This window comes from Camponotus floridanus, unplaced genomic scaffold (genome assembly GCF_003227725.1).
Source record: "Camponotus floridanus strain SB8 unplaced genomic scaffold, Cflo_v7.5 scaffold30, whole genome shotgun sequence".
In the NCBI taxonomy this organism is placed as follows: Eukaryota; Metazoa; Arthropoda; class Insecta; order Hymenoptera; family Formicidae; genus Camponotus; species Camponotus floridanus.
The window spans coordinates 1-14,275 of record NW_020229437.1 but is presented as its reverse complement, the minus strand read 5'-3'; the positions used below and the strand labels follow the sequence as shown (position 1 = coordinate 14,275).

At 27.3% G+C, this 14,275-nt stretch overlaps 4 protein-coding genes across 4 annotated transcripts; 2 read left to right on the top strand and 2 right to left on the bottom strand.

Annotated features, from left to right (window-relative positions):
• The first annotated feature begins 1,942 nt into the window (after positions 1–1,942).
• Positions 1,943–2,651, top strand: LOC105247917 (chromosome transmission fidelity protein 8 homolog). The gene is made up of 2 exons (XM_011252379.3): positions 1,943–2,186; positions 2,289–2,651. The coding sequence occupies exons 1-2, from the start codon at positions 2,167–2,169 to the stop codon at positions 2,626–2,628; spliced, it is 360 nt and encodes a 119-aa protein (XP_011250681.1). The 5' UTR covers positions 1,943–2,166; the 3' UTR covers positions 2,629–2,651.
• A 106-nt stretch (positions 2,652–2,757) lies between these two features.
• Positions 2,758–3,722, bottom strand: LOC105247918 (small nuclear ribonucleoprotein F). The gene is made up of 2 exons (XM_011252380.3): positions 3,590–3,722; positions 2,758–3,060 (listed from the first exon to the last, which is right to left on the bottom strand). Exon 2 carries the CDS (start codon positions 3,042–3,044, stop codon positions 2,778–2,780), a length of 267 nt encoding a protein of 88 aa, XP_011250682.1. The 5' UTR covers positions 3,045–3,060; positions 3,590–3,722; the 3' UTR covers positions 2,758–2,777.
• Positions 3,723–3,975: 253 nt separating this feature from the next.
• LOC105247919 (leukocyte receptor cluster member 1 homolog) lies at positions 3,976–5,297 on the top strand. Its single transcript, XM_011252381.3, has 3 exons — positions 3,976–4,153; positions 4,228–4,327; positions 4,468–5,297. The coding sequence occupies exons 1-3, from the start codon at positions 4,131–4,133 to the stop codon at positions 5,251–5,253; spliced, it is 909 nt and encodes a 302-aa protein (XP_011250683.1). The 5' UTR covers positions 3,976–4,130; the 3' UTR covers positions 5,254–5,297.
• A 286-nt stretch (positions 5,298–5,583) lies between these two features.
• LOC105247920 (tigger transposable element-derived protein 7) lies at positions 5,584–6,752 on the bottom strand. Its single transcript, XM_011252383.3, has 2 exons — positions 6,506–6,752; positions 5,584–6,402 (listed from the first exon to the last, which is right to left on the bottom strand). The coding sequence occupies exons 1-2, from the start codon at positions 6,518–6,520 to the stop codon at positions 5,626–5,628; spliced, it is 792 nt and encodes a 263-aa protein (XP_011250685.1). The 5' UTR covers positions 6,521–6,752; the 3' UTR covers positions 5,584–5,625.
• Between the last annotated feature and the right edge of the window lie 7,523 nt (positions 6,753–14,275).

The following is a 14,275-nucleotide window of genomic DNA, read 5'->3' as shown; positions in this document are numbered from 1 at the left end:
ACCATTCATACATACATACCATTTTCCAAAAAAAAAGTCAAAAAAAATCATACATAAATTGTCCTTCTAAACTTATAAGATTTTTTCTTGATTTTATAAAATCTATCCGTCCGTTAAAGTCTATTAAATCTATAACTGGCTTTTATTTATTTTGTGCTTATGTTAACAATTCAAACAAAAAGTTCGATAGAATTCAAGAAATAATTGCTATAATTCATGTTAAAGCAACAAAATCTTTATATAAGCTATCTCAAGACTTTCAACTAAATTTCTAACTATAATCTCCTATAATCATTCAAATAGATTAAAATATATTTAAAATATATTTAAAATATATTTAAAATATATTAAAAAGAATTATATATACTCTGAGAATATATAATGCATCTAATTTTAAACTTCTTATGTTACGTAAAGCAATTTTTTACATAACATCATTATTAAAATGTATACGTATATGTATACGTATTTCATAAATGATAGATTATTCCAAATTAAGGATATTAGAAATTAATTAAAATTTACTGCTAACACACATTAGATGCCAATGCTTTTTTACGGGAAAACACAAAGCATAAAAAATACATTTAGAACGTCTCTATCTTAATCATACTTTAGCGAGCTTATTCTATTTCTTGTAAAAATGTTTCGTATGAAAAGTTATAGATCTTTATATTATTTGTAGTGAATAAGAAGCATAATTATCTAGAATAACATGAATGAAAGTATCACTTTCCTATTTCTGATCGTCTCATCGCACAGTTATCTTCCTAAAATATTTTGTACTCTATTCTTAGGAGATCTCGTATATATAGAAAGATTTTTGTACATATATAAATATATATACGCACATATGTACATTACGCACATGTTATTTTGCGAATGATATTGCCTTAGTGTATTTCTCATAAGCTTCAACGCCTAATTCTCGATTGATTAATAGATAATCAAAGCTAATTACATTTGAGAGAGACTATTATATATCTATTGTATATCTGACGTAAATGTTAAGAGGAAACGAACTTGTAAAATGTTCACGTTAATCATAATCGATAATCTTTGATGCCAACTATTTTATTTCATCAAATTTTCCAAAGAACCGAAGCATCAAAATTCATTTGATAAAAATTATTTGTGATCAATTTCAATCACTTTTATGTCAATTTTTTTTATATTCGCATATTATTTTCAAAATATTTCCAAGTCATTAGAAGTATGTTTAAATCGACGAATTTAATTAAAAATCTAATTTTATGTAGATAAGATTGATAAATATATCTGTAAAATGATATGTAAACAAACATCAAAATCTTATTTTGAAATATATGAATCTCGCAGATTCTAGTTCAGTAGTTAATAACACAAATGCACCTATAAGCATTTATTTCTACTTTTGTTTAGATATACTACTACAGTCGATACATGAATATTTATTCAAGAAGATGTGCTGTGATTTGCGTTCAATGTATTTCCATGTGAAGAAAATTGGAAATAAAATATATGTACAACATTAAATCAAAATTGCGTTCTACGTAATTAATAAATATTTATCCTTACGGAGACTTGTTATTCATTTTCACATATTTTTTTCTATAATTAGATATTCTTTTAATATATAATAATTCTTTTCCATTTTTATATAAGCTTAATAATAATTAATTTATTTACATACATTTTTTATAAATCGAAATTTATAAAAAATAACTATTTATTTTTACAATAAAATGATAGACTTTTCTATAAAAAAATATATATATATAATATTTATATATTTATATATAAATTAAATTTACATTTGTTTCATCCGTATTATATGAAAGATATATTGTAATTATATTATTTATATTTATAATTGCATATTTTAATTTATATAAAATATGGATATATATATTATGTATAAGTTTATAATATTTAAATTATTATATTAAAAGAAAGTGTTTCAATCAGACAAAAGTTTTACCTTTTTTTTATTTCGTAGATTTGTTTTTCAAAATTAATGGAAATACCATTTCTCACTACAGTTTCTAGGGAATTTTTATACGATACTTTTGTAAAAAGATGAACGAACGACAAGCTTGGCGCCATTTGATATTACTTAACCTAATGAGATAGTGTTCATATATGTACATCGTTTAAAAGAAATTCAAAAATAAAGTTTTAACGAAGATGATCGTACCAATTAAAAAGTAAAACTTTTGTGATACATTTTTATTACAGATTATATATCTTACTTCTCATAAAATATCGATAATTTTTATATCATTAAATTAAAAGTCAATTTTTTTTAGAAATGGAATTATAGAAGATTGGGCTATCATAGATTTGCAAGGAGATTTAAAATTCGAAAAAATTGAAAATTTAGATAATCAACTAATTGGCGACCTTCATTTTACAAAAGCTGGAATACCTATTTTAATTATTGGAATTCATGTGCTACATGGAAAAGAAATAACACTTGAAAAACCCTTGATTGTATTAGAAAGACATCGTGACAATGTAAGAGACGAGACAATTGGAAAAGATCAGGTTGTAAAAACAGAATACATCGTAAAGGCTATTGTGAAGAAGAAACTTCTATTTAGATCAAGGCCAAAATCTATAGTAACTAATGTTCCAAAACCATGTTAACATATAAATTTGTATCAATTGCAAATTTAACTAGATAATGTTTAAGAAATATTTTATTTATTGATTTTATTAATCTAATTATGTCAATATTTAATAATACAAGGTTAAAATCTAGTATTTAATTTAATATTAAGTTTAACATATTTTATTTAGTCTTTCATTTCACCCTCTTCATCTGATTCCTCCACTCCTCTTATATACATGACATTATTACATCTGATTAAAACTTCCCCAAGATTTCCAGTACAGCTGCCATCAATATGTTCTTCAGTGTTTGCAAGTTGCAAATTCATATATCCATCCACGGAAACCAGATAACCCTTGTATTCATGGCCCCATTTTAATTTCACCATGACTGGTTTTCCTGTCAAACCATTTAAAAATGGTTTGGGATTTATTGGCATTGTCGCAGCCATGATAGATATCTGCAATCTATTTTAAATAAAAAGGAATATGTTTATAATAGATTTATATATAAAAATAAATAATAATATTAAGATAACATTATATATATAAATAATAATAATAATTGGAAGAGAAATTTGTGTCTATGAAAATTGTATATCTACGCTAAAAATTTGATATGTGATAAAAATTAGTTTTGAAATCTGTATATATTTATATTCAATATATACTTTAATATATATATTCAATATTATTTAAAATATATTTTTGCAACATAATATATCAATAGTTATGTTAAATTATCAACTTCAACTATTATTTTTGATACATTTGATGTTAGATAAATATACAAAATAACAAACTAATATCACTTCCCAGAAAACCAATTTAGAATTAGGTTATAAAAATACATTAATATAAATGTATATATTGAAATATATATTAAATATAAAACTGATGAAATCAAATTTCAATAGCTTGACTTAAACTATTAATATATATCAAATAAAATATTATTTTATGAAAATGTATATAATATATATATATATATACTTACTTCTTAAATAGAATATAAATAAAAAACTTATTCAAGCACAATTTATGCTAACTATAACCTCAATTATTACAAACGATTCTGAAGAAAAATACTTGCTCCCTCTGTCAGTGACTCTACGCAAGAAGCTCCCTCGTGTTCGTTTACGTAGGTTAGTCATACATGTTACCAACTGCACAAGATAAGTAAGAAAACAGAAATAGACACAATTGGCTATCAACTAGAGAATTTTTGAAGACCTGAAAATCTTTCTATCTGATAGCCAATCATGTAACAGTGTCTATGTGTACTTTTGTTGGAAATTTGTCTTTATAGTATTCCAATATTCACTGCTAGTACTGAAAATCTATAGTTTACGTCACATATACTATAAATTTTCAGTATTAATAGAACGCAGCCCACAGAATTGTAGCTTTCCATCATACACTGTACAAGATTATTTATATATGTGCTTTGCTAAATAAAAAAAAACAGTTATTTAAAAATAATTGTATTGAATCTAAGTTTATTATATTGAAACGATTGTTTTTGTGCATCGACAACAATGAATATTCTACCGAAGAAAAGGTATGCATTATTTTTGTGTCAAATGTATTTTTATATTTATGCTGCGTATATTCTAATGTAATTTTTTTATTTAGATGGCATGTCCGAACAAAAGAGAATATTGCTCGTGTACGTCGAGATGAAGCAAAAGCTGCTGAAGAGGAAAGAATTAAACAAGAACGAATTCAAAAAGCTGTATGTAATAAGTTATTTAAATATTGATTATAGAGTTTTTGTTGTTATTTAAAAATTTTGTTTACTCATTTACTTTCCAGCAAAAATTGCTTAAAATTATTTCTTGTTATAAATTTATAATGTTAATTTTTTTTTATTAGGAAACTGAAGCGAGAATAAATTTATTAAGACATCAAGCAAGATCTACATATGATGGTCGTTCAAAAGTTGACAATTCCAACACAAAATTAGAACATGTCAACTTTTTTGCCGAGCTTGAAGATGGAAAGATCGATTACAACAAACCTAATGCAGAACATGAAAAGGAAAAAAAGGAAGAGAAGGAAAAATATGAAAAACAAATTGGATATCTGACATATCTGGGACAAGATACTAATGAAGCAACTGGAAAGAAAAATTGGTATGAAGAATTACCAAGGAGATTATTAGATACAGAGAAGAATGTGGAAGTAGAAACAATGAAAAAAGCTTTAAATGATCCAATAGTCGATATAAAAAAATATTTGAATATTATGCACTCTGCATCTGTTGAGGAACCAAAAATAAAGACAGAGAGTACTAAGAGAAAATATTGTAATTCCGATAGTTCTCATTCTGATCAAGAAACCCATAAACACAAAAAACATAAGAAGGACAAAAAGTACAAAAAACATGAGGAAAAAAATTATAAGCAATTAATTAAGAAAGAAACTAAGAGTCAAAGTAATATAAATATAGAAAAATTAAGAGCAGAGAGGATGCTTAGAGAACAAAGTGAAAAGTTAAGAACTGAAGCACTCTTGGCCAAAGTGAGAGGGGAGCCAATACCTATTGTAGCACCAGAAACTCCTAAACCTAGCATAAAACAAAAATACAATTCACAATTTTTTCCTGAGATTGCTAGACAAAATGCAGAAAGAACACCTAAATATACAGAATCTAAATGAAGTAAATAAATTACTTAAAGTAATAAATTACTTTCACATTTTTCGAGTGATATATTTAACATATAATCATTATTATACAAATCTAAATATGGAAAATATATATTTGAAGTTATATATGAAATTTATATATTGTATGTACATACTGTATATATCCTAATGAATAATTAATCAAACAAGATTTTGTAGAAATTGACTTTAAAATGTAAAATAAATACATCTTTACACAATAGATTGATGTTAAATTACAAAATTATTATAAGTTATACATTAGTACATTTATTACGTTAAATTAGTTTATACATTTTTATCTTATTTCTTATTGCACACATACTTTTTTACATTACAAAAATAAACATATATTCTTTTATTCTATTATATTTTTTTTGCAAGGAGAGTTTGATCTAGTGAATGTTTCCAAAATTTCCATAAATATTGCCATTCCTCGGGCGAACGATAATTTTGATTTTGGTACCAACAGATAAATGTATTAATCGCATCAAAAGCATTCTTTGCTGTAATATCATTTTCAGAATTATCATCCAAATATTCCTTATCTTCCATTTCTACTTCTATTTCTTCATTTTCCTCATGATCAATGTCATTTTCAGGCAAGACAACTTGATTTAATATTTCCCAGTCTTCTTGTTTTACATTGTCATTAGTCAATTCTTGACACAAATCATCACTTGCATCTTGAACAGCAGAGTCTTTTTCCTCATCAGTATTTTTCTCTCTATGAACTGATAAAATAATATCATGTCTTTCTTTAAATTTATTCAAAAATCCTGTGGATGCTTTAAAAGACGCAGGTCCATTAAGTAGTTTGTTTAATTCTAATGCCTTCTTTCGCAACATTGATCCAGTCACATGAATCCCCATGTTTGTTTCCTGATAATACCATTCATACAACATTTGATCAAGACGACTATTTTCGACACCTGTGCATCTTTTTTTAGACATTTTTCCTTGGCATATAATAAGTGAACTTTTTTGTTTCAGCAAATTTTCTTTTGATTTTTTTATGTTTGCTATTGCTGATGTAGATACTTTATATTCTTGTGCTAGAATTACACCTTTCTCTCCTTTATCAAGACGTTCTAAAATTTTAACACGATCATCAATGCTAAGACGTGTTTGCTTAATGTGTTCCTGAAAAAGAAGAAACAGTATTCTTAATATTTCAGGAATGGAAAATATATAAATATCATCAAAATCATTGTTGAGGACTTTAATGCAATCTATATTAATGTACCTTCTTTGTTGTCATTGATTTTTTATTGTTTATACAATTAAAATTTGATATTTTTTTTCTTTGGAATCAATTTCTTTTAGTCTCCCGAATTTGTAACCTCAGTAAACTTAACTTTTTCTCCTGCGTTGCTCTCCCTCTACTTTACATGAAAATATCAATGTACGTACGCACGATCAAAGTGAGAAAGCGAATACAGAGAGTCTTCTCTCTGGCCGGGTCTACAATAGGTAATTTGAAAGTCTCACACGTCGTCTACAATGGCAGTAGGATTAATGGATTAAAGCAGTAACTTAAGAAATTGACCTAACCAATCACAGTCGAGTATTCTTTTGATGCTTGACTGTGATTGGTCAATTTTTTAAGTTACTGCTTTAATCCATTAATCCTACTGCCATTGTAGATGATGGTAAGGGCCTATCCAGACAAACTTGCATAGGTGCATATGCATAACATAAGACCATATGGACCAATGAGCATCGAGTATTATGTTATGTAAGTTAATATAGCGATTTAATACTCGATGCTCATTGGTCCATATGGTCTTATGTTATGCATATGCACCTATGCAATTTGTCTGGATAGGCCTTAAGGCCCAGTTGCACCAACATTATTTTAGTTTCAAGCGAAACTTAAATATATGACTGTCTCTATTTATTTAGAAAGAAAGATAAAGATAGACATATATTTAAGTCCGCTTAAAGCTAAAATAACGTTAATGCAACCAGACCTTAAGCCTTAAAAGATTGACCAATCACAGTCAAGTATGAAGAGATGGCGTCGGAAGGAGAGACTCGTTGACAAAAATGAAATTGGGATTTTGAAAACGCGAAAACGCGATAACGCGAGAATACTATAACGCGAAAACGCGGTTACGAACCGCAGCCGTCCGCGACACGTTGACGGCACCGACGACGCGAAAGGGTACTTCGCTTCCCTTTCAGGTACCATAAGATTTATCGTAAATAGAAAAATTTAAGATAAATCTCAAGACACCATCCAAGTACTAAGCCCTCCCACCACGACAAGGTGTACCCCATGGGAGGGTTATATTATATATAATTTTATATATAATATAATATATACAATTGCAGCATTTATTTTGCAATATAGTATATAAATTTAAATTTGCATAACAAGACCGTAAAACAAAATCATTAGCACGGTATTGTTCATGTCGGATATTATGTTATTCATTGTTGAAATTCATTATTAAAATATAATATAATTTGAAATGTAATACAACATAATTTAACAATTTTTTTTTTTTTTTTTTTTTTACGTGGGGAAAATGCACCTTATGCACACCCCGCCGGGACCTATTTAGCGGTCCCGTCGGGGTAGTGTTGGGCTCTCCCCGCCGCCATTTTAACGGCAGGGACTACCAACTAAAAACCCCACGCGCCTTTCCTTAGTCTTCCAACGCGCAAGTCCCCGGAACCATGTGCATAAGGAGCATTATATGGAGTAGCCCTAACAAACTACTATCCTATTATATGTTCATAATATTCACTATATTCAATATTATATACATTCAATATATATTCACAAATATCTGAAAAAAATAATTTTCTTAATATCTTCGATATTAAACTTTAATAATATAAGCTGTTTAGATAAATTTATATAAATAAAATTAATGAAATACAATTAATGAAATTATATATATCTCAAAATATATATAAATATATAAATTTTTATATAAAAATTATTATTTAAATTAAAATTTTAAATACATAAATGCACAAACATCTATATATAAGAAAATAAACATATAAATTTTATATAAAAATTATTATTTAAATTAAAACTTTAAATGCATAAATACACAAACATCTATATATAAGAAAATAAACTTATAAATTTTATATAAAAATTATTATAATTTAAACTAAAACCTTAAATGTATATATAAATATATAAATATATAAATTTTGTAAAAATTACAATTTAAATTAAAACCATAAATATATAAATAAATGAATATATAAATTTTCGAAAAGTTATTATTTAAAAATATTATTTAAATTAAATTTTTTTTTGAAATTTTAATAATAAATCTTTTCCTATAAATTATTCCTATTCTATTCATTCTTTAATATCTATTCTTTAATATCATTCTTAATTCTATTTTAAATCTTTCAATTTCTACATTTAAAAATAACTTATAAATTCATAAATATACGAACTTTATTATTCATATTACTAAAAAATAGCTTAATATATAAATTTGTATGTTAAATTTTTCATTTAAAATTTTGTATTACATAAAAGAACATAAATTTCGTATTACATAAGTACATAAAATTTCGCAAAAAAATTCGTATTACTATACAAATTATAGAGTGTTAACATTTTAATTTTCATCCTTATATAAATAAAATACCTATAAAAAAACACTCAAAAAATATTGATCCCTTACAAATTCTTAATATTAATAATATAATTATTGAAATATTTATTAATTTGTTTTCCCTAATATTATTTAAACTTACATTTCCTGATTCCTTAAAAGATACATAATATAAAATCAGCTAAATTAATCACCTAATAGGCCTAACAATCCTCTACTTTTTGAAAGGAAAATTGAAAGGAAAAAACCTAATGATGACCTAATAGCATGACATAATAGAAAGGAATTTGAAAGGAAAAAAACCTAATGATCACCTAATAGTCCTAACAATCCTATTTCTCGATTAAGTGAAAATATTCGAAAAAAGCCTATCTCTAATCACGTATATTTTAATTACGTGCCCTAATTACATTCTCTAACCGCATGCCCTAACCGCGTGAATAAATGTCCGACATTACGTACTATTGTACGTAAAGCTTTTCTTCAGGCCAATTGAACTTACTTTTCGTTGATTCTGGCCACTTTCTCTCTCGATCTCTAATCAGAGATCGAAAAAGGAGATAAACACTCCTTATTTTGCCGATTAATTACTGGCAGATGAGCGTAAATATTTCACGCTCATCGTAACGATCGCTCGATTTTACGATCGTTTCTTAAATATTTGAATATAACTTTATTTTAACTCAAATAAAGCCAAATTATTACAAATTTCTATATACTATATTTTCTAATAAAATATAAAATTCATGTACGTGTATAACTTTTATGATATTACAAATTATATAATTAATTAATCGTTTGGCTTTATTTTAAGTTAAAGTAAAATTTAAAAACAATATCTACAAACAAATTCTACAATGGATGAGCTATGATATAAGAAATTAGAATAAAATAAGTGCGCGTTATAAGAATAAAATAGTATCAAAAATTGATAAAATTGTTTAAATTATTAATGCGTGCTCTTGATTTAATAAACTAGTCAAGTCTTTACAAAAAAAAATTTCTTTTCTTGATTCTCTTTTTTAAATTAATACTTCAATATATTTTCGCAATAGATGCAAAGCATTTCGAAAGAATTTATTAAAAGTTATTTAATTTAATCTATCCTAGCTCATCCATTTTAAGGCAACGAACTTACTCTACAATTCACAATCTACAATCTACAATCTACAATCTACAATCTACAATCTACAATCTACATCTACAATCTCTACGAATCCGTTACCTTAAAGTTAAATAAAAGTTTTTCTCACTCACCGGCACTGATGCGCAACAGCGGAGTTGTTGTTATCGAAGCTAATTGTCTGTAACATACAAATATAAAATTCATTTATATTAATGCTCACAAAATGCAATCAATATTTCAAAAAATTTTTATCGCGCGGAATTTTATATCCGATGTGTAAAATAATAAGCAGAGATAAACACGTGCGGAAAAATTTTATAAAATTTTAAAACTGTTTTTCAAGAAAGTTTTTTACAAAGTTTTATATAACTTTTATAAAAATCTTTCTCTCTAATTTTCTCTTTAATTCATTTAAATAATAAGATCGAATTATTATGCGTACGATTTATAACAATTGATATACAAATAATAAATATTCACCATCAGGTTGCTCCGCCGATGCAAGATGCCTCTCCCAGGCCTCCTCCTCCTCTCATGTTGTTGACGCGCGATACTTTCAACGGCACTCCCGCACACACGAGCGATATTTTTATATCGCTATTTTCGTTATTTTACGCGCGATACTAAACGGCACTCCCGCACTAATTCGATACGATTAAAAATTTTGTCGCGCGATGTATATATTTAATATATATATACTTTGTCCGACACTCCCGGTTTCGGTACGAGCGAAAATCCCATTTCATTTCGCGAGAATCAATTTCGAACCAACAGGTCGAGAATGCAACGATACAACGAGCAAAGATTAGGCCCGAACCGGAAAGAAGACGAAACGATTGACGGAATAGAGGAAAATAAAGTTCACCAGCTCTTTTTCGCGCATAATTATCCTATCTCGTATCGAACCTGGACCCGCTAAGCACGATTTCAAGTGACCCGCACGGATGCTATATCACTAGCGCAATACACAAGGCTGATAGACGGTAAAAGAAGAGGATACCCACATTTTTTAAAAGCTAACATTCAGCAATTTAGAAAATGGGGAGGCAACCCCTTTTACCGAGCGAAAATCGTGCCTAGGGGAATCCACTCGACTCCTCGACAGGGTTAACACACGCTAGGCGTGTGGCTGTAAGGTAGACGAGCAAAGAGAAGGGACCCATTGACGACCATTTCGAACAATCGATCGAGTTCTAACCGATTCGGGCCAAATCAATTGACGAAGCAGAGCGTGTTCATCACTAAGCCGATCGAGCGCGAAGCATCGAACCCGCGCGCCCATGTACATTTTGTACTGGACCTACGTTCTGCGCGGCCGGCATCACCAAGTGCCACGTTGCACAAGGCGCGAGTACGTCGCAAAGCAACGACTCGATGAAACATCCCACTTAGTTGGCGTCGGAAGGAGAGACTCGTTGACAAAAATGAAATTGGGATTTTGAAAACGCGAAAACGCGATAACGCGAGAATACTATAACGCGAAAACGCGGTTACGAACCGCAGCCGTCCGCGACACGTTGACGGCACCGACGACGCGAAAGGGTACTTCGCTTCCCTTTCAGGTACCATAAGATTTATCGTAAATAGAAAAATTTAAGATAAATCTCAAGACACCATCCAAGTACTAAGCCCTCCCACCACGACAAGGTGTACCCCATGGGAGGGTTATATTATATATAATTTTATATATAATATAATATATACAATTGCAGCATTTATTTTGCAATATAGTATATAAATTTAAATTTGCATAACAAGACCGTAAAACAAAATCATTAGCACGGTATTGTTCATGTCGGATATTATGTTATTCATTGTTGAAATTCATTATTAAAATATAATATAATTTGAAATGTAATACAACATAATTTAACAATTTTTTTTTTTTTTTTTTTTTACGTGGGGAAAATGCACCTTATGCACACCCCGCCGGGACCTATTTAGCGGTCCCGTCGGGGTAGTGTTGGGCTCTCCCCGCCGCCATTTTAACGGCAGGGACTACCAACTAAAAACCCCACGCGCCTTTCCTTAGTCTCCCAACGCGCAAGTCCCCGGAACCATGTGCATAAGGAGCATTATATGGAGTAGCCCTAACAAACTACTATCCTATTATATGTTCATAATATTCACTATATTCAATATTATATACATTCAATATATATTCACAAATATCTGAAAAAAATAATTTTCTTAATATCTTCGATATTAAACTTTAATAATATAAGCTGTTTAGATAAATTTATATAAATAAAATTAATGAAATACAATTAATGAAATTATATATATCTCAAATATATATAAATATATAAATTTTTATATAAAAATTATTATTTAAATTAAAATTTTAAATACATAAATGCACAAACATCTATATATAAGAAAATAAACATATAAATTTTATATAAAAATTATTATTTAAATTAAAACTTTAAATGCATAAATACACAAACATCTATATATAAGAAAATAAACTTATAAATTTTATATAAAAATTATTATAATTTAAACTAAAACCTTAAATGTATATATAAATATATAAATATATAAATTTTGTAAAAATTACTATTTAAATTAAAACCATAAATATATAAATAAATAAATATATAAATTTTCGAAAAGTTATTATTTAAAAATATTATTTAAATTAAATTTTTTTTTGAAATTTTAATAATAAATCTTTTCCTATAAATTATTACTATTCTATTCATTCTTTAATATCTATTCTTTAATATCATTCTTAATTCTATTTTAAATCTTTCAATTTCTACATTTAAAAATAACTTATAAATTCATAAATATACGAACTTTATTATTCATATTACTAAAAAATAGCTTAATATATAAATTTGTATGTTAAATTTTTCATTTAAAATTTCGTATTACATAAAAGTATATAAATTTCGTATTACATAAGTACATAAAATTTCGCAAAAAAATTCGTATTACTATACAAATTATAGAGTGTTAACAATTTAATTTTCATTCTTATATAAATAAAATACCTATAAAAAACACTCAAAAAATATTGATCCCTTACAAATTCTTAATATTAATAATATAATTATTGAAATATTTATTAATTTGTTTTCCCTAATATTATTTAAACTTACATTTCCTGATTCCTTAAAAGATACATAATATAAAATCAGCTAAATTAATCACCTAATAGGCCTAACAATCCTCTACTTTTTGAAAGGAAAATTGAAAGGAAAAAAACCTAATGATGACCTAATAGCATGACATAATAGAAAGGAATTTGAAAGGAAAAAAACCTAATGATCACCTAATAGCCCTAACAATCCTATTTCTCGATTAAGTGAAAATATTCGAGGAAAGCCTATCTCTAATCACGTATATTTTAATTACGTGCCCTAATTACATTCTCTAACCGCATGCCCTAACCGCGTGAATAAATGTCCGACATTACGTACTATTGTACGTAAAGCTTTTCTTCAGGCCAATTGAACTTACTTTTCGTTGATTCTGGCCACTTTCTCTCTCGATCTCTAATCAGAGATCGAAAAAGGAGATAAACACTCCTTATTTTGCCGATTAATTACCGGCAGATAAGCGTAAATATTTCACGCTCATCGTAACGATCGCTCGATTTTACGATCGTTTCTTAAATATTTGAATATAACTTTATTTTAACTCAAATAAAGCCAAATTACTACAAATTTCTATATACTATATTTTCTAATAAAATATAAAATTCATGTACGTGTATAACTTTTATGATATTACAAATTATTTAATTAATTAATTGTTTGGCTTTATTTTAAGTTAAAGTAAAATTTAAAAACAATATCTACAAACAAATTCTACAATGGATGAGCTATGATATAAGAAATTAGAATAAAATAAGTGCGCGTTAAAAGAATAAAGTAGTATCAAAAATTGATAAAATTGTTTAAATTATTAATGCGTGCTCTTGATTTAATAAACTAGTCAAGTCTTTACAAAAAAAAATTTCTTTTCTTGATTCTCTTTTTTAAATTAATACTTCAATATATTTTCGCAATAGATGCAAAGCATTTCGAAAGAATTTATTAAAAGTTATTTAATTTAATCTATCCTAGCTCATCCATTTTAAGGCAACGGACTTACTCTACAATTCACAATCTACAATCTACAATCTACAATCTACAATCTACAATCTACAATCTACATCTACAATCTCTACGAATCCGTTACCTTAAAGTTAAATAAAAGTTTTTCTCACTCACCGGCACTGATGCGCAACAGCGGAGTTGTTGTTATCGAAGCTAGTTGTCTGTAAATACAAATATAAAAT